Source organism: Aythya ferina (genome assembly GCF_964211825.1).
Source record: "Aythya ferina genome assembly, chromosome: 2".
NCBI classification, from domain to species: domain Eukaryota; kingdom Metazoa; phylum Chordata; class Aves; order Anseriformes; family Anatidae; genus Aythya; species Aythya ferina.
Genome location: NC_140297.1, coordinates 23,103,184 through 23,126,802, shown reverse-complemented (window position 1 = coordinate 23,126,802; position 23,619 = coordinate 23,103,184). Strand labels below are relative to the sequence as shown.

The following is a 23,619-nucleotide window of genomic DNA, read 5'->3' as shown; positions in this document are numbered from 1 at the left end:
TAGTTATTTTAACTTTCTTTCTCTTTACTGGCAAGCATTGCTTGCAGATGTTGAAGGCAATGTTATTTAAATTCCATTCAATTCATTTTCCAAATTTCTCATTTATATAAGAAATTTCAGTGCTAGTGTGATTCTCCGAGCCCCTTTCTACTATTTGCACTATGGTCCTGTCCTGCTGATCTCTTGATGCTTAAGGCATCTGTTTTGAATTATCACAGAATCACATCCCATTCCAAACAGATATGTGACATCTAGACCTTTGCATCCTACCAGAGGCTTATGCCTTAAAGACACATTTCTCAGTAGGTGTCCATCACAGGCTCTGACTCCACGGGATCATTGTAGCTGCCAAAAATATCTAGAGAATCTCAGGGATCGGGTACTTTCAGCCTTCCTCATGCCAAATTCCTTTCATCCTTATGTGACATTCTTACTCTCCCTACCCTAAGCTGTAATGGCCCAGGAGAGCTCTCACGCAAAACAGCAGCTCTCCTTCCAGGCAAATAATTGCTGTTGTGCTTCTACAGCATTCCTGCCTTCTGCAGTTCTCAGGGTAGTCCTCCAAGAGCAGGGAAACGCAGCCAAACCTTTGTGCTGGCTGATAGCCAAGGGACAAGTCAGTGCCTGCATGAAAAAAAAAAAAAAAAAAAAAAAAAAAGCAACCACGGCTTCACCTCAGCTGTAAATACACAGGCTGGGACTTTCCCTGCGACTTTGACGGGAAGTTCTTTCATGCCGCATAGACAGGGCTTGCAACATCCATCCCCTGCTCTCTCCCACCCCCATATGCTCACCCTGGCTTCCACTAGATAAAATGCCAGTGAGGCTGTCAGGGTTTCTGCACTCTGCTCTGGGCAATAGGACCTCTCTGCAGCTCCTCAGGCCAGCTCTTGCTCCAGCACCAACAGCATCTCACCAGCTGGAAGGCACTGGTTTGCCTAGGGGGGAGAGGAGAAGGTTGAGTGCACAGGTGAGTTTTACAGAGATGGTCTACAAATTTCTCTCACTTCTGCAGGTGGGATCAGGAAGCAGGATGTCTGGACTGGTACTAAGAAGTTTAGGCGGGCTTAAACTCAACTATCAGTGTACTGATAAAATTTTACCTCAGCATCTCCCTGCTAGACAAAAAAAACAAACAAACAAAAAAAAAAAAAAACAGGGCTTTGTGTTGACATTACACAACTCCACTAAGAGATGATGTAAGGAAGCACTGAGACATATGGAAGCATTTGTATCTGTAAAGTTAGGGCAACCAGAATTTTGCATTAGTCAATTGGTATTCAGAGAGATTACATATCTGACAAGTTTATTGAATCTTTCACAGGTGTTTGCTAAAGTTAAGGAAGTAGAGAAAGCTTCTGTAAATAAGCTTTGGTCAGTGGGTTTTAAATGACGAATCTGAACAGAGGATTTTCTTTCCTAAACCTAAAGAGCTAAAATTCTGGTTTGAATTTTAGTAACATCTGGAGGTACTCCAAGCAGATTTGATTTACCCCAGATCATAAAATACCCATAATAACAGTTGGAGCTAAGGGTTCTTTTCACTTCTGGATTCACATCTGGATTTCATGTTTTCTCTTCCTGCTCAAGCAGCATACTAATTTTAATCCTGTTTAATATTTTATAAGCAAAGGGCTTCAGTGTTGCAGAAAGAAATGGATTTTTCTTAAACATTGTCTTATGCCAGCACCATGTTATTAATTCAAAGAACATTTGCAGCTGTCAGAACTGTTAGTCAGCTTTGATATAAGAAAATTTAATATCCCCTCTAAATCTGCAAGCATCAACTGTCACTCATGGGATAGGCCAATTTTTATTTTTTTTTTCAGATTGTTAAGGAGACTTTATAAAATAATGAAATTAGTGGAAGATGTAAATTATTTTTTAGATGTGGCTTCCTGAAGTTCCTAGATTTGTTAATAGCAATGATTTTGACTAGCAAGAGGTTGTAACAGCAGAGGTAGTACTGTAACTAAATACCAAAATATTCCAGTCATTGAAAAATCAAACATCCCTGTACTTTACTCATCCATATTGGAATTTGCTTACACAATCACGTTAAGAATTTTTCATGTTTGTACAGTTTTAGACAGGTGGCATTTTAAAATTATTTCCCTTAGTTAAAGGCAGAAAGCATAACTGGATAAGCAGTCCATTTTGTGTTACAAAATTATTAACAAAGTGTGTTGCCTACATTAGTGTTTTATTTCAGAGCAGGACCTCACTTCAGAAGTGACTCTCCTGCCCTCCATACCACACCTTGTTTTACATTGTGGGGCAGCCTGGAGATGCTCTCAGATGCTCTTGGGTGAAGTGAAATAATCTCTCCACTAAGAAATTCAGCTCGCAGGGCCACACCACAGCTAGTTCAATGAAAACATTGGCAACATGCCTGGCATGGATATGAGGGGCTCATTCATGCCTGTTGGGCCTCAGATCCATACCTTTTGGGCCTCAAAAATGCAGATAGCAGCTGAGGCTTTCAGGAAGGGTAATTCAAATCTGCATATTTTAAAGCCTCTCTCACTACTTCCCAGACTGCTGTTATTAAAACCTGTTTATTTGGTAACTTCAAGCTTTGAGCCAATTTCTCCCATTCTGTTCTCACTTACAAGGCTAGCAGAGAAAGCTTGCAACATTTTATATTTTGTATGTTCCGCAGTATACTTCATAGATGTTGGCATTTTGACATCCTTTTTCTATTTGTTTTTTTTTTATGTACATTAACTCTTTTATATTAACTTTTTATGTATATTATTTTTTTATGTATATTATTAGTTTTTGAAAGCTGTTTTGGGAGGAAGGTGGGGAGAGATATTTGAATGTCATCTTTACACATACTTATTGCAGATCATATGTTTACTTTTTTGTTCATGCATGCTCAAAAATAAAAAAGAGGTGTTTTTTCTCATTTTAGTTCACTTTTTAGACCCACCTACTCTCTTGTTTTTCAAAATTTCCCCAACATGTATTCTCCTTAGTTAGAGCACAGCCAACAAAACAGTAAGTTCACTTACTTGATGTTGTACACTGGGTGGTGAGAAATGGTTCAGAATAGGAATACACAAATTCAGATTCCCAGCACTTTGTCTCTTCTCCCTTTCTGGGACTCTTCCCGTTGAGGCCTGTCAGCTTCCAGCAACAGGTCTTGGCCTGGTTGGAAACAAGCTTGGCAGATCGGTTCATGTAACATCATTTAGGTCTCCGGTTTTCCTCTTCTTCCTTTTCATTTTTGTTTTTGCTCATTTCCCTGTGGGATATTTTTCCAGGCAGCCAACTACAGCTCTCCTAACTGTTGTGGCCTGGGCACTGTGCTGCGGCCAGGCCGTGGGCGGCAGCCGGGGTGAGCGATGGTTGTATCGGTGCTGCAGGGAAATGTGGGAATGGGAACAGCTGCCATCAGACGTGTTAATTACAGGGCTGATGAAGCTGTCTCCTAAACTCACAGTGACTACTAGGCATAGCCCTGCAGACAGAATTGCAAAGGTGTCATCAAGCTGTCTTTTTACTTGGCTAAACCATTGATATGATGCTCTTCTGGCCCTGAGGAAAGCACTGGTGGTGGGCTGGAGGCAGCCCCAGCACTGCTGGCGGGGATCCTCCTGGCTCAGCAAGGTAGAAAACTCCTCCGGGAGATGCGGGGCCCATTACTTGCATTCGTATACGTGATACTAAGATTAAAGCAGGAGTGAGGACTGTTCTCAAGTCTGGGTGATTTACCTCAATGTGTCTTCCCCAGGTGGAACAGCCTCACTAGGACAAATCTAAATGTGGAGAGAAGCCATTTCCATAAGTGACATGATATCCTATAAAAATTAGAATATTAATAAATCTAATACTAATAAATCTCATTTGAATTCTACAACCTGAACTGTGCCAGAGCTTCATATAACTTGGCACTTCAAAGGTGCTTAATTATAATAATCTGCTACAAACTGCTTGATCAATGGTGAAAACGGCTCAGCCATCCACCTCTGACAAGCTACAGCACCTGAGGACTGGGATCAAAGTGTTCCACTGCTGCCTGTCACCAATCCATTAGCCATACCAACTATGTGAGCAGGCTTCTGTAGGCCTGTAGATAAACAAGCCTAAAGTGCTAAGAAATTTAGTTGAGAGGTTGATTGCCAAAGAGCAAAACACTTTCTGGGATCATTAGAGCACGAGGAGTGTTTGATGAAGGATGTCTCTGGGGTGGTCCCATGCTACAACGGGTGTGAAAGCAAGAAATATGTAAAAGAGGACATGAGTACTCACAACAAGTGGGTAATTATGCAATAACCGTAACAGCATAAAATGGTAATACAATAACGACAATGGGTTAATTTAGAAAACCCTGTTCTTCATTTTGTATTGCAATTCCTTGCAGGAGCTGCAAGAGAGGGTCACCCTGTGGGAGGGAATTATTTTGTCCAATTAGGCAATTACAAAAGCAGCGTGACACTTTGTTTTGTACCTCCTGGCACACATTCAGCTCACTTTTAACCCAAATTATGCTCAGTGACTTTTGGCAGTGTTAGGATCGGTGTATTTTTGTTGATCTCAGAAGTGACTGCATACATGTATTTAAGGGAAAAAAATCATAACACCCAGTGGATCTAAATTCTTTCACATGCAACAATTTTTGGAAGATCTGTACAAGGAGAGCAGAAGGTCAATACTTCCGCAATGTAGATCTAGAAGATTTTTTTTTCATAGATAGCTGTACAGGAAATTGAATTCAAAGCTCTGGGTCACCAACGTGCAGCACTACCAAGTCCAGTCATAGAAGCTCTTTAACAGAAATGAATTCTTAACAGTTGCTACGTAGTAATATTCTCACTCTAATACACAGTTGGAAAAGTGTTTACTTAAGGAATTACTTGTTTTAATAAGTCATTGTAAAATTAAGATTGAAGGGTTTTGAGCCAAATTCCCTATCAGCCTAAAAATAAGTTATTTCCTCTGCCCTGGCCTTTGCTTTTCTTCATTTTCTGTTTGCAAAGTGAAGGACTTTGTGGTATCTAAGTGACCTCGTTGTTACCTCTTCTTTCCTCTTCAACTAAGTTTAATAAGAATGCATAAACTTTTCATTTGCCTGTGCTCCATATTGTGTCCCAAATAGCAACCTTTGCCTTCACTGCAATTGCACAGATAGGGCCAGGTGCTACTGAACTGCGCATTACATGGTCTTGGTGTACAGAACCAAAAGCATAACTTCTGCCTTGACCCCACATATTTCATAGGGATAGGAAAAAGAGATACTCAGAGACTCCTAGTGAGACCCAGGATCACACAGATAACAGAAACCGAGGTGACCTTTCTGAAGACAGAAGCCTGCTTAACAGGCTGAGATCCCAGGTAAGGTTTGCTGTGACCCTGTGCAGCAGACCGTGGCACAGGATAACTCTGTCCCGTGCTGTACTGCAAGCAATTAGGTGTCAGTGCTGCATTCCCAGATCAGTAGCTGACGTGCAGTACTCTGGCAGAAAGGTTTCAATGCCTGGGTGAGGAGCAGAGGCAATGACCCACATCTTTGCAAATTCTTCCCCACTTGCCAGGACAGGGAATTAGCAGCTCAGCCATGTGCAAAACCTGAGATGAACTCAAACAGAACTTTGTTAAAAAAGAAAAAAAGAAAAAAAAAAGAAAAAAAGAAAAAAAGAAAAAAAAAATAGATCTTTTCATTTCTCGGTAGAGGACACTGCCATCAATGGCAGTGCAAATTTTTGACAAATACCATTCCTGTTGTTTTCTTTTATTTACTTATTTTCAAGGCATATTTTTAAGTTTAGGATTCTCAGCAATTAATTTTCTAACTTCTAAGACAGCCAAGACCATCACCACAGAGGCCTCTGTGCTTCAGCAGCCACCTTGCCTGATTTTATCACAGGTATTGTGGAACAATTGGACTGCAATTGGGCTTTGTTTTCTTCCTGGTTATGCCAATCCAATCCAAAAGCAAGTTAAATGAAAATCAACAATTCCATTAGCGTAACTGGGAAGATTTTTGGGTTTATCATGTACTTCTAGAGCTCACAAGTGTACGGTTTGAACTCTTGCATTTTTAGTGTAGTTAGTTGCTTGATGTATCCTGCTGATGGACTGCTAGTAAAAGCTTTCCAAAGAACCTACACCTGTTTAGTCCTCTGTGCCTTTTGACAGACCACAGTAACATAGGATCACAGCTGAAAAGGCAGTGTGTGAGTCTATTAGGAAGTTTGTTATTTTAGCCTGATTTCTGTAGGAAGTCAGATTTCTCTGATTTCTCTGATCATGCTGAGGGGTATGAGTGTATATATGTTTATATGTGTCCCTCAAATTCTTTTTTACTGATGATTTCAAACAAATATACCAGGAGAAGAGAGGATTTCCTTATGAGTTGTGAAAAAGGCAGCGGAAGACCCCACAGAAGAGTCCTGAAAAATGAAAGACTACGCTTTGACTGTATTCACTGGAAGACTGAAAATCCACATGAGAAGAAATGTTACAGGAGTGATCTCCTGCAATTGGAAACAGCTTCAATCAGTGCTTGTAATCAGCCAAGAAACACAAATCCCTAGGAAGCCGGGCTTCATTATTTCTAGTGTTACTTCTCTGTGAGACAGAGCTATTTGTTAATGTCTCTAAATAGCAGACAAAAGATGCTCAGAAGAATAGCTTCACTGTGAGGGAAGACAGCTTCCGAGGACACAGCAGGGATTCAGAAGGTGCTTATCATGTGTGGTGGGTCTGAAAATACGTCTTTTGAGGTCTCAGGACATCTCCTGGGCATTACAGCTGGGATAAATCCCGTCCCCCTGCCCTGCACTGCAGGCAGGTTTGCCTCTCCTTGCCCTCTCTCACCTTCTGGTGTTTTATGAAATCTTTTCTTTCTCTTTGCAGTTGGATTAAAGCTTAATACCTATACCCCTCAAAACAGTACAATGGCCCTAAAAAGGCTGAGGAAATTAATAAGGTTATAGCCGGGTCTTATGTGTTTATGGGAGCAGTTGGAGGTGGTGAAATTTCCAGCTCTCTCAGTACATTGCTATGATTTAGACAACATTAAGCACATCTATTTAGGCCTATACTTCATCTGGTTGAAGAGCCTCCAGGCAGCTTTAGTGTTCTCCTGATAAAAAGTGAAGATGTGGGAAATGCAATGTCCTCTGTAGGAGGATTTATTGTCTCAAACAATTATTTTTTATCAGCTTTGTCAAAACTTGGATCTCAGGACTTTCTGCTGCGAAGAACAGCAGATATTCATTTGCTTGAAAGAAAATTAATGAATAATTTACTGTGATATGTTTGTTAGGAGCTATTCTGCTATTTTCTTTATGTATTTAAGTACTGGATTAATCACAAGAGAGTACTTTAGCCACATGTCTTTCAGTTTCAGGTGTTATCAAACAGCAGAAAATGCAGTTTATAATTTAGGGCAGATTTGGTTCTACAACTGTCAGCTTATAAGAAGCAATATTTGTTATAGAGTGCATTCCGTCTCTGTGGGAGTAGTAACATGAAATTTTAAGTAAATGAAATTGCCTCAGAGTAGTGTACATGTCTTTCCAAGGAGAGTTTTTAAATCATATTTCATTTGTTTTCCATGTTACACCAGAATTACTGAATATTATATATGCGTGAAATACTACAGAAAGAGACATCCAAAGGTGTGATACTACTTCTTTCTTATGCAAGAAAGAAGTATTAATCATTCTCTTTTTTTTCCCTGCCATATTTAATAGGTCGATCTATTTAATTTTAGTGTATTAGGGCACTTTTGATCATAGATGACTCAGGTATCAGGCTTTTAAGACAAAGCAGGATTCTCATTTACCAGAAAAAAGACAAATGGGAATTACTCCTACTTGTTAGTACATGCAATAAACAGCTAAGACAATAATGAGAATTAACTCCATTTCTGGGAGAAATTGTTTAACTGTGGAGAACTTGGCAGCATTGGAAAGAAAGGACCTAAAAACTACCCAGCAAAAAAGCATAATTCCAAAGAGAAATAAGTGCTCATTTACTTATCTGGTTGAAGTTCACTGCGTCCATCTACAGGTACACAAGAATTTGAAGGAAACAATGCAAAAAAAATTGATACAAAAAATGGCCAGTTCCAGTACATTTGATACTCTTTGTTGTAGGCATTTTTCTTCATCACCACCAGCATGAATGCGTGCTTAGAATGCTGTGAATGTGCCATGGTTAGCACTAATGCAGCCTGCCATTGTTTGAGAAGAATGTATGTTTATCAGTGCTAGGAAAGGATCAGGATCATGGAGGCATCAGGGAAGCAAACCCGATTGAACCTATTTAGTCTGCTCAAGGAGGTCCGCAGGGCAGGTCTGCAGGGCACAGGACTACTACAAAAGGCTTATTTTAACCCGTTTTGTCATAAATGCAATTAGCCAACTCAAGATCAACTCACAGTTGCACATCAAGATTAAGATGTGTAATCACGTCAAATCTGATGGTGTGCTCTCCATACTGCTGATGCAAATCTGGTTTCAAAGTGTTTCAGGGAAGACAATCTCTGAATCTCTTGGTGAAGGGAGTTTCAACACACTCAGCCTCACCTATGTGGTTCAAAATATCTAAGTTCTTGAAACCATGCAGTGAACTCAATGTTTTCAAGTTCCTCATGATCAGGGAAATAGAGAGATTTGGCTGAAAAAGACCTTTAGCAAACGCCTGAGGACTTAAATACATGGATGCTGTGTGAGAAATTCAACTGATCTTTGTGCTAATAAAATGAGACATATGGGAAAAAAAAAAAAAAAAAAAAAAAAAAAAAAAACAGAAACAGACAAATCCTCACAGTTAAAAGAACAGTGAAGTCAAGACAAGATATAAGAAGTCAGGCCAGCAGCTTAAAACAAGTTCTACAGGAGGGGCAATGTGTGAATCCAAGCTGTTTATCCCAGATGTCCTGGTTTCACCACTGGATAAGAACTGTTAAACACCAAAGGTTAGGAAACCCAAGGGAAGAATTAACTTGGTTTTGCAGCAGAATACTGTTGGAGTTCAGCTGTTCTGTAAAGAAGCTGTGAAAGCTTCTAATAAACTCCAAAGTGTTTCCCAATAGCTATAGGAAGGAAGGAAAGAAAAAAAAAAAAAAAAAAAAAAAGCAAAAAAAAAATCTTGTTTCTGGAGAGACGAGAGATGAATCTACCCCCAGCATATTATATAATTAGATAGATGTGTTACATCAAGACCTCTATTTGCCTCCAACATTTTGTACTAGAACAACAGGCAAGCTGCTCCAGAGAGGCCATTCTCAAGACTGCTACTGTAAATTATTTGTGTAGTGTAACAGAGTCCCTGCTGTTATTTACAAGGAAATGGCAGTCAAAATATTTAATTTACATAGAAAGAAAACCTTTGATTCTTCACTTTTTAAAGTTACACTCCCATAATAATTGTTTCATATATAATCTTCATGACCACCTTCAGAGCTATGTTTTTTACAATGAGCTTAGAAAGAAAAGCAAGCATAAAAAAAAAAAAAAAAAGGATCGGTGTTGTACATGTTGAGATTAGATTAGATCCTCTGGTGGACAACACCATAACCTTCCTCCATCACAGCTGTGCTGGTCATTAACTTTCTTCTTACTCTACTTATTAACCTTTCTTTTGTACAGCTATGGATCAAACTCCCGGCAATACTTTGGTCATTAATCTCCTCATAGTCTTTATATCCCACTTGATTATCTAAACTTTTGCCCTGAATCAAAAGATAAAAGAATATAGGCCTAGTAAAAGATTTTGGAAAATTGTAGAGGGGGAAATAAAGAGGTTCTGTCACAGCTGAGAGCTACAGTGGTCCACTAGACAAGATCAATTGCTCAAAAACGGACTTGTTCACCTAACAGAATAATAAGTAGATAATACTAATTCAGAAGGTGGGCAGGTGATGTTCCATGAGAAGTAGAATCTGAGAGGGAAAATGAGGTCTGAACACTTGACACCTGCCTAAAGATACTGCATTAAAAGCTGAGACAAATATTTGCAATGCAGAGGGATTACAGGAAGACAGCCGCATAGCTGAAGCTGTGAGCTCTTCAGAAACTTAAAACACCAAAAAAAAAAAAAAAAGCATACAGAAATCAAAATCTATGTACAAACATAGAGCAGTACTGATATGCTGATAAGATTTGAAAAACCACAGCACAAAATGAGAAGTAATTAGAAAGGTACTAGGTATTAGAACACTGTAAAAACATAAGCTGTCAAAGGAAAATCAAGGAAAGGATTAATCCAGCTGAGAACAAGCTATTAACTAATGACTCCAGGAAAGGCAACTCTGCAAAGACCTCTTTTGCTCTACACCAGCAGTAAAGAGATGGGAATTCAAGAGATGAAGTGGGGGGGAGAAAAAATTTTTAAAAAATAGACCAGGTTTAGGTGAGGTAAATGGTTTGCAATCAGTGAGGCTGATGGAATTCACCTTAAATTGTCCATGGAATAACTGAAGCATTTCCACAGCCATTAATAACTATCCTTAAGACCTGCATGGAAGAGGTAAAGTTTTGAAAGACTGGAAAGGCAAGAATAACAACTATCCTGAGAAGTAAGAAGAAAGAGGAGATACAGAATTATGGCCCAATCCATTTAAGTACAATTCTCAAACAAATAGAGAAAGCAAATAGAAGACAAGAAAGAAATGGGTTTTAGGCACATGGATTAATCGAGAAGAAATCACTTGAAACCCACCCACCCACCTTTTAGAACAGGATAACAGGTCTTGTGAATCACAAAGGCTATACAGTTTGATGTGATTGACGCTTTTATTATGGAATAAACTAATATAAGGTAAGGTTCTGCAGAACTAGCAAAAGCAGCATTTCCAGTCTTTCAGTTAATAATCTTCAAAATGGAAGGCTACATTTGCTGCAGTTATACCGGGGGTCTCTCCTGGATAATGTCCTGTTCTGGAATTTCATTAAATAGCACAGATGTTGGAATAGACAGTATGCTTATTAAAGCTGACAATCTGACAAAGCTGAAAAGGCCTGCAAGCACATGAGATGATAGGCTTAGAAATCAAAATGATCCTGACGAATTGAAGCTACAGTCTGAAAAAAAATATGGTGCTCTCTAACAGGGCCAAGTGCACAGTACAGCACTGAGTCAGAAAATAAAAATAAAACACTATACAAATCGAGGATGAGCAATGGCTTGGGAGCAGCCCTGCATTAAAGGGTTGGATGATACAGGATGTGTTACATTAGTATTTCAGGTCTGATCAGAAGTGCACTGTTGAAGCAAATCATTAATTATCAAGCTTTATTTTACACCACAGATTGTTCCTGGAGGGTAGGAAATGTGATTCCTCTCCACAAAAACTGAACCAGAAGATATGCTTTAGGTGCACCCCAATGTGCTGCAGCTGCTGATGGGTACTCAGGCTGCGGTGCTGGACCAAAGCTAGTCCAAGGTGGAAGTTTCTGACACATGGACAGAGAGAACATCAGGTGCTCAGCACCAGCTGTTTCGTATCTCGCTTCCTGCTGCCACACACTACTCGCTGAAGCACACATAGCCATCGCCAGTTGACTGTGAATCAGCTACGTCTTGTGAATAAGACAAATGTGACAGTGGGACAATGTGTTGTCTGTGAGGCAAGCAAAGCAATCCTTTCCAACTGGTGAGATCCCAGCAAGAGTACTGCATTCAGTTTCAGCACCATGCTTTTAATTACCAGTCGGAGCAGTTTAGCCCAGGAAGATCAGACGAAAGGCAGGAGAAAGATCACCACTCTCAGAAGCATGAGGTACAGGGAAGGATCTAGGGTTGTTTTATCTCGAGAAGAATGGGGGGAAATGGTAACAGCTTTTGTGTCCAACATTGGCTGCTGCAAAGAGGAGAGGGATAAATTGACACCTCTGTCGACTGTGGAGGAGGCAATATAGATTGCACACAAGAAAATCTGCTGAGTAGTACGGCCAGTGAGACAGCAAAAAGCAACAAAGCTGCCAGAGCCACATGGGAACATTTTACAAACAGGTTAGACAAGCATCTGTCAGACTTGGTTTAAACATAGTTCATGCTGTCTTAGGGAGGGAGATGGGCTAGATAATCTCTTGAAATCACTCCCAGAGATATTTGTTTTGCTTCTTTTTAAATGTAAATAGTAAAATTTCTCTTTCCTGCTTCTTTCATCTTGTCTCTCTACCTCTTGAATCATTCCACTGATCTCCTGTCTGCCATTTCATGTTACATCTGTCTGATCTTTCCATTCTCCATCCCAGTCTGCCTCAGTCCCATCTCTGCTTTTCCACTTTGGGCATTGTTTTTCATCTGTGTTAATGAGTGCTTCTGATAGGAATTCCGTCTATTTTCTCATTCACAGAGCAACATGCCTATCTCCATTCAAATTCCTACATAAATGAAGTATTCATATATAATTGCCGAACTAAACATCGTACCTTCATCCAGTTCCTCTAGTGTTTATGCAGCAGATATTTAATGACAGTATTGCATGGTTAGCCCTTTTGTTCTTTCAGTGCCTCCTTCTGTCATCACTGACCAAGTGGCAATCAGTTCAGATATCACCACCATTTTCCTTAAAAATAGGATAATTCCCTGTATAGAAATACAGCAATGGAGAAGAGCAAGGGCACAGTTATCAATAAGAAGCTTACTTGGATTATCTTTGAAATAACAAAAAGCATCATTAGCTGGCTAATGTTATGAGGATGTACAAAAGCAAAAATATTATATATGGATACAAAGCTCTGTGGCTTTTTCTGAGGTAATATATGGGTACATATATGAAAGAACAGAGAATGACTATTATTTGTTTCTTTGCCTGTATTTCTGTTTTCCCCTGGCACTTTGAGAGTGCCCAGCACATGGGCACAGAGCAGACCCTGCTGCCATCAGCTCCTTAATGAGACCCCGGGATCAGCCTTCTGGCTGAGCTCTCAGACACCAGACTAGCATTGTGTCCTTTACAATGTACTTCTTCAACACATCTTTCACACTGATGTAGGACAATAAAACACCTTTTTCTATAGCAAATTAATATCTTCTTTCATTGTAGCTACCACTGTCATGGACTCTGTGAGGCCATTTTCCTTGTTTTAGCTTTACCTACCAAGTTGTCATCAGAGGCTGCATTTTGTTCAAATAAACACAGCAAAACCAAAATTTATCTGCGTACTATGTACTCGTAACCTAGTGCCTAGATTAACCTCCAGAAGTCCACTGCAAAGCTCATAGCCCTTTCAGTTCAACAACAGCCAGCTGGCACAAACGCATGTTCAAGAAGGTTAAAAAATAATAATAATAATAATGGAGAAAATTGATTCAATTCCCTTATTTGTTAAAAGAATGCACAATCTAGACAGCCTGCAATTTAAAAGCAGTATTCCCTTGTCTTACATGTCATTTTCAGATGTAGCTGATGCACTAATTAATATCTACTTTACAATATACTTTATTTGTTAAGCGTATCATTCATGACCATTTATTTCTGGTATATAATGTGTACTATCATAACAACTATAGACATCCCCATAATAAGTAGTTCTTAATAAGAAAAGAAGAAAACTCTGCTTACTTTATTCAAGCAAACTGTCTCTCTTGTTAAAAATGGTATTAAGCAAATTAGGCCACCAGCATTAAAGGCAGCTTTAGCTCTCTTCAGCTTTTTATAGATTAATATTCACTGCCTTGTACAAGTCCCTTCATATTGTAGATAGTGCTCCAAGAAACTGCATTTCAAAAGAGAAAACGAAAAAAAAAAAATGTTCCTTATATTAATTTTTCTTTTAATCTCTTTCTTTTTCCTGGAAAGATGAGTTCAGTGTTCACTAGCAAATGAGATGTTCATATTACTATACAACAGAAACACTTATAACAATATATTTATAACACTTATAACAATATAGTTATTAGTATAAAAATATATTTATTTCTGCTGATTACTATTCAAAATATATTACCCAAAATATCCATTTTAGTTTTGTTTATTTTTTCAGTCTTTGGATAGGAAAATGGACTGCATAGTTCATTTAGCAATAACAATGACTTCTTGAGAGCAAAGAAGCTTTCAGCTGGACAACCATGTTTTACAAAGTTTTATTTTTCATTTTAGATAGAAGCCTACTTTATTAAAAGGAAATTTTGAAATAGGAAAGTTGAGTCTCATTAGGTCCTCGGCTGGAATATTTATTAATATTACATATACAACTCTTTTTCTTCTTTTTTGAAATACAGATTATCCACAAAAAGCAATTGTACAACTTTTCTCCTGTTAGAGCCTCATGACAGTAATAAAGCCCTCAGAGGACTATTTTTAAATGTGTCAAAGAACTTTTCATTTGTGTGCATGAGTCAGAGCATACACATGTGCAAGGTGCATTCATGTGGGTCCCTTTGAGGACCTATTTTCATGCTGGGTGTGTTGCTTGATGAAGTATACAGAGAGCAGCCAGGTAGGTGGACTTGTATCTCCAGGAGAGTTGGAGCTAGCGCCTTGCTGTACTGGAAAACCTTCCATAGGACCTGCAGGAGCCTCAGAAGCCACGAGCATGCAGATTCTCCTGCCTGAACTGATGCCTGCCCCTACTGACCAGAGCAAAACTCCCTGTGCAGCTCTCTCAATCCCAGGGCTTCTACAGCTTAGTGCCAGAACAGTGCTGAGCAGGCACGGATGCCAGCTGGGGGCTAGAAAGCTAATATAAGCCCAGGTCTTCAGATATGGTTCTCAGATTTTCTCTATCTTGCTACTGGAGCACATATCCCACTGCGCAGGCCCAAAAGGCGTGTGCTTCTCCCACCCACAGCCCTCAGCTGTAGGTCACAGCAGGGAAGGGGGAAGTTCATGTGGTTTATGTTTTTTTCTTCACCCAGCAAGTGCAAGTTTGGGGTGAAACTGTTTAAATTCATGCAATATTTTTGAAAAGCAAAAACTTCTCTGGCTAGAAAACATATATATATATATATATATATAAGAAACCAAAGAGTATCTTCTCCATATTTTTAAATGGCAGTTTCATTCTGACCAGCTGTTCACAGCAGAATGTGAGCAAAGGGTTAATAAACAGTGGTAGTAAAGTAATCATTTTGGGTCAAACTAACCATTTCATGCAATTCCGTTCTGCAAATTGGAAAATTACTCCCACAGCTTTAATTAAGACACTTACCGGAGATGCTGTGAAAGACTTGAATCAGGGCTCCTGCAAATGACATGGCTACTGTAAAGACTGAATTAGCAGCTGTTTGGAGAGCAGGATCTCTCAAGATTTCCTGTTGGAGATCTTCCTTAGAGCTTCAGATTTTCTGTCCTTGGGTCACCTTTTGAAAATCGAGGACAACAGCATATGGATCCACTGCAAGACCTTTGGATCAGTCCCTTTTATTCTGCATTTGTATCATGGGTCTCCCTCTGTAAAGTACAGAGCGTATATACTGCTATGGCATGGATAATACATTAAAGACTTTGAAGCTTCCAGGTACTATGATAAAGGAGGGTAGATAAAAACCTCAAAGAGAATTTTATTATGAGTACTGTATAAATATCAAAAATAAATGTTCAACATGAAATACTCCAATTCCACTGTCCAAATGCTTCACAGGACATTCTTCAGGAAATTGAAGAACAATAATAAAACAAACTGGCACTGACTAGTCATATTAAGGAAATATTGCAGACAACAGATAGGTTTTGTAGATAGCTTGTAGATCATTTCTTCAAGTATTTTACGAAAAGACCTTCCAGGTTCCAATCTGGTTAGAACCACACTTCTCTGTAATGTTTTTCTATAGCATAAGTAAGCAGAAATGGTCTTGAGATGTGTGCAACTCTTGCTTGCAGTGCTCTGATACCCTTTCCTCCTCTTTTCCTTTTGAGAGAGGAAAGCTGCAAAGGTTCATCGGAATGTTAGAATCTGTAAGATGGATGGAAAGGAGGGTGCTGTAAGAGATGGAGAGCTGAATATCCAGAACTTGTTTTTAAAAAACTGTACAGAAGTGTGTGCATCCAAATGAGTGTGCAGTAAGCATATTAATAAACAAGAAACTCTCAGATATTTATTATGTACAACCAGAACAAATGTTAAACTTTCATTTTCAAGAGATTGATGTTTTGCTTAGCTTGTTCCTATTTTTTTAATTTTTTTTAATAGATGAATAAAAATTCTTCCAACATAATGGCTTTGGCTCCTAACACATCCAACAAAAGAGAGACAGTGTGCATATTTGGAACTGGAGATTTTGGAAGAGCTCTGGGGCAAAAAATGATTCAGTCTGGCTACCCCATTGTGTTTGGAAGCCGAAGCCCACAGACATCCAACCTGATTCCCAAAGAAGCAGAGGTGCTGAGCCACACCGAGGCAGCACAGAAAGCTGCCATCATCATCATAGCGATCCAGAGGCAACACTACGACTTCCTTACACCATTAGCAGAAACACTCCGTGGGAAAGTGCTGGTGGACGTAAGCAACAACTTAAAAATAAACCAGTATCCTGAATCCAATGCAGAGTACCTCGCTCAGCTGGTACCTGGCGCTAAGGTTGTGAAAGCCTTTAACACTGTGTCTGCCTGGGCTTTGCAGTCAGGCACACTGGATGCAAGCCGGCAGGTAAGACTGAACCACAGGAGCTTCCTATTTCATAGAGCTATGATATATCATACAGGCTTTTAACAGTTAGACAAAACACACACATGGGACATGTGAATCAGACAAGGCTGGGATGGAATGTTCACTGTAATTGCCCATCTCAAATTAAATGTGTGCTGAAATTTACTTTGGGACACTAATATGACACGACAAGGAATATTGATAGCTCACCTCAGAAAGCAGGAAGGTGTTAGGAGACATTACAGGAGCAAGGAAAGAAAGAAAGCTGAGCCATAAAGACAGAGAGACAGCAAATCAGAAGGAAATGAGGGCTGCATCGTTGTTTACCTGGAATGTGAAGTTGAACAGAAATGAGATTGGAGGAACATACTAATGCAAGAATAAAATTAAGGGAGAAAATAAAAGGGATGTGAGGGGTATGATGGGGCAATAGAATGATTATGAGCAATGGGAGAAATAAGCTGGAAGGTGAAGAAATTAATAAAGTTTTTTAAGTCAGACTCCATCACCACGGAAGTCTCACACAACAATAGCACATACAAACCATGTGAACTCTTTCCTTAATCACAGGCAATCTGATCATAGGAAGCAACATAGCAACCTTCCAGAAAAAAAAAAAAAAATAAATCATTTATTATTGCCTTGTTCTTTGCCACTCCGAGGGACAGTACCTTTGCATGATGCAACTACTCAAACCATTGCTAGCTTTCTTTTTTGCTGACAGAAATGGTTTTGCCTACACTAAATACTAAGGACATCCAAATCTAAACTGTAAAAGCCTTCATCATAGTAAGAAAAATGAGAGCAGAAATTACCCCCTTTTTCTCAGTTTCAAAACAAGTCTTCTTGTGAGACCCCACCCATAGTAATGCATTCAGCTCTGGGGTCCCCAGCACAAGAAGGACAAGGACCTCTTAAAACGAGTCGAGAGGAGGGCCACAAAGATGATTAGAGGCCTGGAGAAGAGAAGGCTCGAGGGAGACCTTATAGCAGCCTTCCAGTACCTAAAGGAGGCCTTCAGGAAAGCTGGGGAGGGACTGTTTGTCAAGGGGTGTAATGATAGGACAAGGAGTAACGGCTTTAAAGTAAAAAAAGGTAAATTTAGATTAGATAGGAGGAAATTATTCACTCAGGGGGTGGTGAGGCACTGGCACAGGCTGCCCAGAGAAGCTGTGGATGCCCCATCCCTGGAGGTGTTCAAGGCCAGTCTCGATGGGGCTTTGAGCAACCTGGTCTGGTGAGAGGTGTCCCTGCCCATGACAGGGGTTGGAACTGGGTGATCATTAAGGTCCCTTCCAACCCAAATTATTCTGTTATTCTATGATTCTGAGTATTATTTTGTACACTCATAGAACAGTTTCTTCCCTCTTTTAGTAGACATGAGAAGAAGTATTATTTACTTTCATGACAGAGCAACTATATTTGAAAGATCCCTGTACCCAGTTCCCTGGAGTCCTTATGGACCATTGTAAGGGCAGTGTTGCTCCTATTTACTACTACAAAATCTTGTGCTTACAAACTGCATGTCTTCAGAAGAGTGGTGAAATTCAAGTGCTCTAGGCAAAGATTTGTACTGTGTGATACTCTGTTCTTTCCACATACAAAATTTTGCCTCTTGAAATGATGTCCTTCCCCAAAGGAAAGATACTTGCTCTTAGTTCTTGGGCCTCTTCGTCAAGAAATTACCTATAGGACATTTTTTACTTATATAAAATAAGACAGGCATTGAAGCCAGTGAGTAGCCTAGGAAGCTTATGCTCACTATCCATATCCAATCAGGACAGCAGTAGAAAATGTTACAAAATTCTGGCAAAATAAAACTTCTGTTTGTTTTTGGCTGCAGGTGTTTGTCTGTGGAGATGACATGGAAGCCAAACAAATGGTGATGGATATTGTTCGTGCACTGGGTCTCACAACATTAGATCAGGGATCACTCTTGGCTGCTCGGGAAATTGAAAATTACCCTCTGCAGCTGTTTCCAATGTGGAAGTTTCCCATCTTTTTGTCCCTTGGCCTAACTGCATTTTTCTTCTTCTACTGTTTGATTCGTGATGTAATTTACTCCTATGTTTATGAAAACAAAGATTATTCATTTTTTATTGCAATTTCCATTCCAAATCGGATCTGCCCTGTGGTGGCACTCATCCTTCTTGCCTTGGTTTATCTTCCTGGTGTACTTGCTGCAATCATTCAGTTGTACAGAGGTACCAAATACAGCCGTTTCCCAGACTGGCTGGACAAATGGATGCTATGTAGGAAACAACTTGGACTAGTAGCCTTGGCATTTGCTTTTCTGCACGTTTTTTACACTCTCATCATCCCAATTCGCTACTATGTACGTTGGAGAACTGAGGATGGAATTATCTCCAAGGTAAGTTTTGTTCCTTGTTATGTCTTTTCCTCCAGCTCTTTTACAAGTACTACCCAGCATGTTGAGCTTCACAAGTACATGTGAACAGTCTAATATTCTTTACATTGGGGTTATTTTCCTAGTTTCTGTGTTCCTTTTAACCACTGATAAATCCAAAGGTTGTTGATATTATATTGAGTTGAGGGAATTTCTGGCCTCAGTCTAGCCTAAGTAGTTTAAATACTTGTAAAATAATCAGGAACAAATGAAGAGTAAATTAATTAAGAGTAATTTAATTAATTAAATTAAGAGTAATTTAAAGAAACATATTTCCATATTTCTCCGTATAACTTTAAGAATAGCACATATTTTGACTTTCTGACCTTATTTAACAACAAATATTCACAAACTTGTTCTCAACGGTACATCTATAGCAGATAATACAAGTACCACAATTACAGAGATAAAACTGTCATAATGCCTCTTTTCCTTTTGAGTAGCCATTCAAAGTAAATCTCCAATCATTTTCGGATAGTTAATGTATCACATTTATCACATAGTTAAAACATATTTTTTTTCTGCATATTGATCCTAAAAACAGTATCACTAATGTATATATGGTCTTCCTTTTTTCAGGCACTGAACAATAAAACAGATCCATTTAACAACACTAATGGATGGCTTAGTGACTCTTATTTGGCTTTGGGGATTTTAGGATTCTTTTTTTTTGTTCTTCTGGGAATAACTTCCTTGCCTTCAGTAAGCAACAGTGTCAACTGGCGAGAATTTCGATTTGTCCAGGTAAGAGCAAGACTTTTCTTAAAAATACTACTTTTCTCTCAGATGGAACACTCCCTGTTTCCGTATAAACTATGACTAGAGAAAGGTTTACTATAGACTTAGGGCTTTCCTCCACTAGTATCTCCAAATGTGATGTGTGTATTATTTACCACTGCATGATTAAAAAAAAAAATAAAAATAAAAATAAAAAAATCTACATTGCTATACATCTCACCTGTGAAAGAAAACACAGCTTCTCTCAGGCTGCTTATGGAACAGACAGGATTATTACACTAACAATAGAAAATCGGGAAGACTTGAGCTCCTAAATGACAGATGGAAAGCTGGCATTGTGGAATTATCAACTGCTAAATTACACCAAATCATAAAATATTTTAGCCATTTATTGGTCTAATTTTGTTAATTCACAAGATAACTCAACACGAATCTGGACAATGACTTTATCACTCTGACTCTCTCAATGGGAAACATCTGAAGAAAATCTGCAGCTTCTGCAGGTTCTAAAATTTGCTGCCCTTGGTAACACCACCATTTTGGCTCCTCATCAGGAGGAATCTTGGTGCAGGCTGCAGTGCCTCTGCAGGAGCCAGTCTGGCAGGGGAAGGTAGAAAAGTGGAAATTACAATCAGTGAATGTTTTATTCAGGCCAAAAACTTGCACAGTATAGTTCTGGGTAGATTAGCACTAGAGCATATAAAAGGCTTGAATCTCTCAACTGAATTTCAGCCTTTTCTCTGCATTTTAACAAATATGACAACCACTAGGCAGTGCGTGTGAACTAGCAAAAATTATCAGGGTTGTTAATGGGGAAAAAAAGAATGTTTCACTAAGATCCATTTGAATGATTCTTTATTAAAACATAATTAAGAGCTTTTATGATAGATAAAGCTATCAGTAGTCGTCAGTGAATACTAAACTTGGAGTATTCCATGTAGCTTGCTGTGTACTGTAAATTGTATTTGTTCTGGTTTAATTTACTAATTTAACCTCTTCTTCTTTCTTTTCTTTGTTCTTCCCTAGTCCAAACTGGGATATCTGACATTGATTTTATGCACTGCACACACACTGGTTTATGGTGGAAACCGGTTCCTGAGTCCATCATCATACAGATGGTATCTTCCAAACGCCTATATGCTCTCCCTCATCATTCCGTTTATTGTACTCATTCTCAAATTTGTGCTTATATTTCCCTGTCTAGACAGACAACTCACACAAATTCGGCAGGGCTGGGAGAGGAATCCCCAGTACTCAGAACAGTCAAACTACATTATCAACAAGTCTGCTGTATAATTAGCCTAAGCTGTATTGTTAAGAAGAAACAAACAAACAAAAGATTATGATGGCATATCAAAATGAAGTTCTGATTCTCCTTTGTCTGGAGAGTGAGAGAAAAAGTGGGAAGCTTAGGCAGGCCCTAAGTAAAATAAACTCATCCTAGTGGCAAGCTTAAAATCCAAATCAAACAAGAGGTCATTGAGGTCCTGCACTCCAGGCATTCTTTCATGCATAGGCCCTTTCTTTTGCTCAGTGTATTCCCCTTTTCCTATTCACCTTCCATTCTTAATGAGTATGAGAGAAGTAACTGGTGCTTAGTGTCCCTCTGTCACTCCAAATCTCCTCTGGGGCTGGCCAGAACCAGAGCAACCTCCTGTGTCAGCTGGTGTCTGCTCCTCTTTGCTGTTCTGCCCCTGGGAAGAACATCTCCATGCTCTTACACAGACACAGGCACGCACACCTATGCACATGAGCACCCACCCTGTTTCCACCTCCAGAAGCCAACAGCCTGTAGAACAGACACAGGACAGATGCTGGATGAGGAAGGGCTGTCATCTTCCCAGCATTAGTTTATCCTCCTTTTATGTCTGACCTGAAAGAGATCTATATTCATGCCTTAGAGATAGTTGAGTAAGATTTGCTTGGTTCGTGTACAGGAATTCTAGTGTTCAAAGTGTATCTGCCAAGGATTACTGAATCGTTGCTGTACTGCAGAAACTCAGGTGGGAAAGGGATGGAGGAGAGACCAAAATGCCGGGAAGATGTGAGATGTGCTCACAAGCCTAAGCCTTTCTGCAAGTACAGTGATTTTTTGTGTAAGCAGTGAGTTATAAGGAAAGGAACTGAAGCAAAATCATATTTTATCAGGGGTTTTGTATTACACGTCATGATTATATCTCATGATGATAAGGTTGTCAATTTTTCTAAAAATAAATTCTGGATGCAATATTATAGATATTTGATAAAAATACTTACATTTTAACCATAATAAAGGAAATTGTTTACAGTTATGTATTCTGTTTTTATTTCTGGAACCTCTTTTGCTATGATTCAGCTGCTGGTATGTATATTTGCACAGTGGTGTTGGAAGGCAGGAAATTTCAGACAGCTGCCAGGGCTCACCTTCCACCATCTTTGCTTGCTCCTTGGATGTTCACATAAATAGATATTTGCTTAGGCATCAAAGTGGACTGAGGATATTGTGGAAAAACAGGATACATCTAGGATGGTGACCTGATTGGTAAATTGGAAACAGAAAATCTGACAGCCTTCTTCACATTGGAGAGTAAGGAAAAGCTTGTTTCTATAGGGCAAGAATTGCTTACTATCCTTTCTCTCTCTGTTTTTCCCATCCCAATCCATTCAGAGGATAAGTACTCACAAATACGAAGGTATGAGCATGCTAAGTGGTATATTGGCTAGCATGTCAGTATAGCTAACTATACTTTCAAACAAGCACTATCAAGAAAATTAGGAAAAAAAAAATAAATATATATATATGAATGATACTTCTCAAACAATTTCTCAACAATGAAACCTTTCTTAATCCTGGACCTACACCCTTATTCAGCTCATCCTCTGGCCCAGAAAGAACATGTCCTTAGTCCCTGAAACAATGGTAAAGGAATCTCTTGTATCAGTAGCTGATGAGCCAGGTTTCTGGTAAATAATTCTGGCACCAAGTGCTCTTATGAAGAAACGCTTGTGCATGCTTCATACTCTGCATGACAAAAGATGATACATGTATGTTCATGTATGTCTGAATCATTACAGAAACTTTCCTAGACCTGTCAAATGATGGAGAAGTACTCCATTTCGAGCACCCTTCAAAGATTTTCCACGTTAATCTTAGGGAACTGCTTACTGCAGAAGAGATCGTGTATGATTTCTAAGGGCCTGATGAGGTTGTGGAGATGCCTGTAGCACCTGTTTACAGCTCCCTGAAAATCGGGAGACAGAAGCAGAGAGAGAAAAATTTTAAAAGACAGAAAAAGAGAAAGAGAGTGTATTTGTGTGTAGGTAGAAGAGAAGGGGTCGAGGGAAGAGAAAATAAGTAGTAGCCTGAATGAATACGTAGACTTGCCATCATGGAGCCATATTCTGCTCTCTGTTACAAAATTACTCCAGATTTGTGTTATGAAGAACAGTAACAGTTCCAAGACACACAGTTTGCTTTTATGATTACTTGTTAGAGGATTTACAATCAGTGTTTCTGCCTATGCAGATACAGACCTAAAAAATGCCCGTTTCTCTCTCACACAGCTGAACCTGTGGGCTGGAGTTTAAATTGCAACAGCCATGGTGAGTAACACCCATTTGAAAGCCATGGTTCATGAAATACAAATGCTGCCAAGGCTTTGCCTCCTTTTCCATCAGAGAGCGTGGTCCTTTGTATTTCTGAGTGTCTTGTGTTAAGAGGAGAGCCCAAGTCAGGTCTGCTTTACCCTCACTGACGATCAGGGCAAGGTAACCATGGCTGGCCTGAACACCACCCGTATGTTCACTCCCTGCTAAGTCAGTCTCAGGTGGGCACAGAGCTGCAGCTCACGCAGGAAAGACAAAAGGACTTCTTCAAGGACTGATAGCAAGTTGATTTGGGAAGCTAAAACATAGATCCAGGTTTACAGAAACACCAAG

The 23,619-nt window shown here is 39.4% G+C and overlaps 1 protein-coding gene across 2 annotated transcripts; it reads left to right on the top strand.

Moving 5' to 3' along the window:
• The first annotated feature begins 738 nt into the window (after positions 1 to 738).
• Positions 739 to 21,992, top strand: STEAP4 (STEAP4 metalloreductase). 2 transcript variants are annotated; one of them, XR_014689162.1, is made up of 6 exons: positions 739 to 970; positions 16,101 to 16,556; positions 18,400 to 18,927; positions 19,543 to 19,707; positions 20,728 to 21,529; positions 21,744 to 21,992. XR_014689162.1 is itself a non-coding variant. In XM_084508043.1 (5 exons), exons 1-5 carry the CDS (start codon positions 815 to 817, stop codon positions 20,995 to 20,997), a joined length of 1,575 nt encoding a protein of 524 aa, XP_084364169.1. In that variant the 5' UTR covers positions 739 to 814; the 3' UTR covers positions 20,998 to 21,992. The 2 variants fall into 2 exon arrangements, 1 of the variants encoding a protein (XP_084364169.1); XM_084508043.1 differs by having other exon boundaries at positions 20,728 to 21,992.
• Positions 21,993 to 23,619: the final 1,627 nt, after the last annotated feature.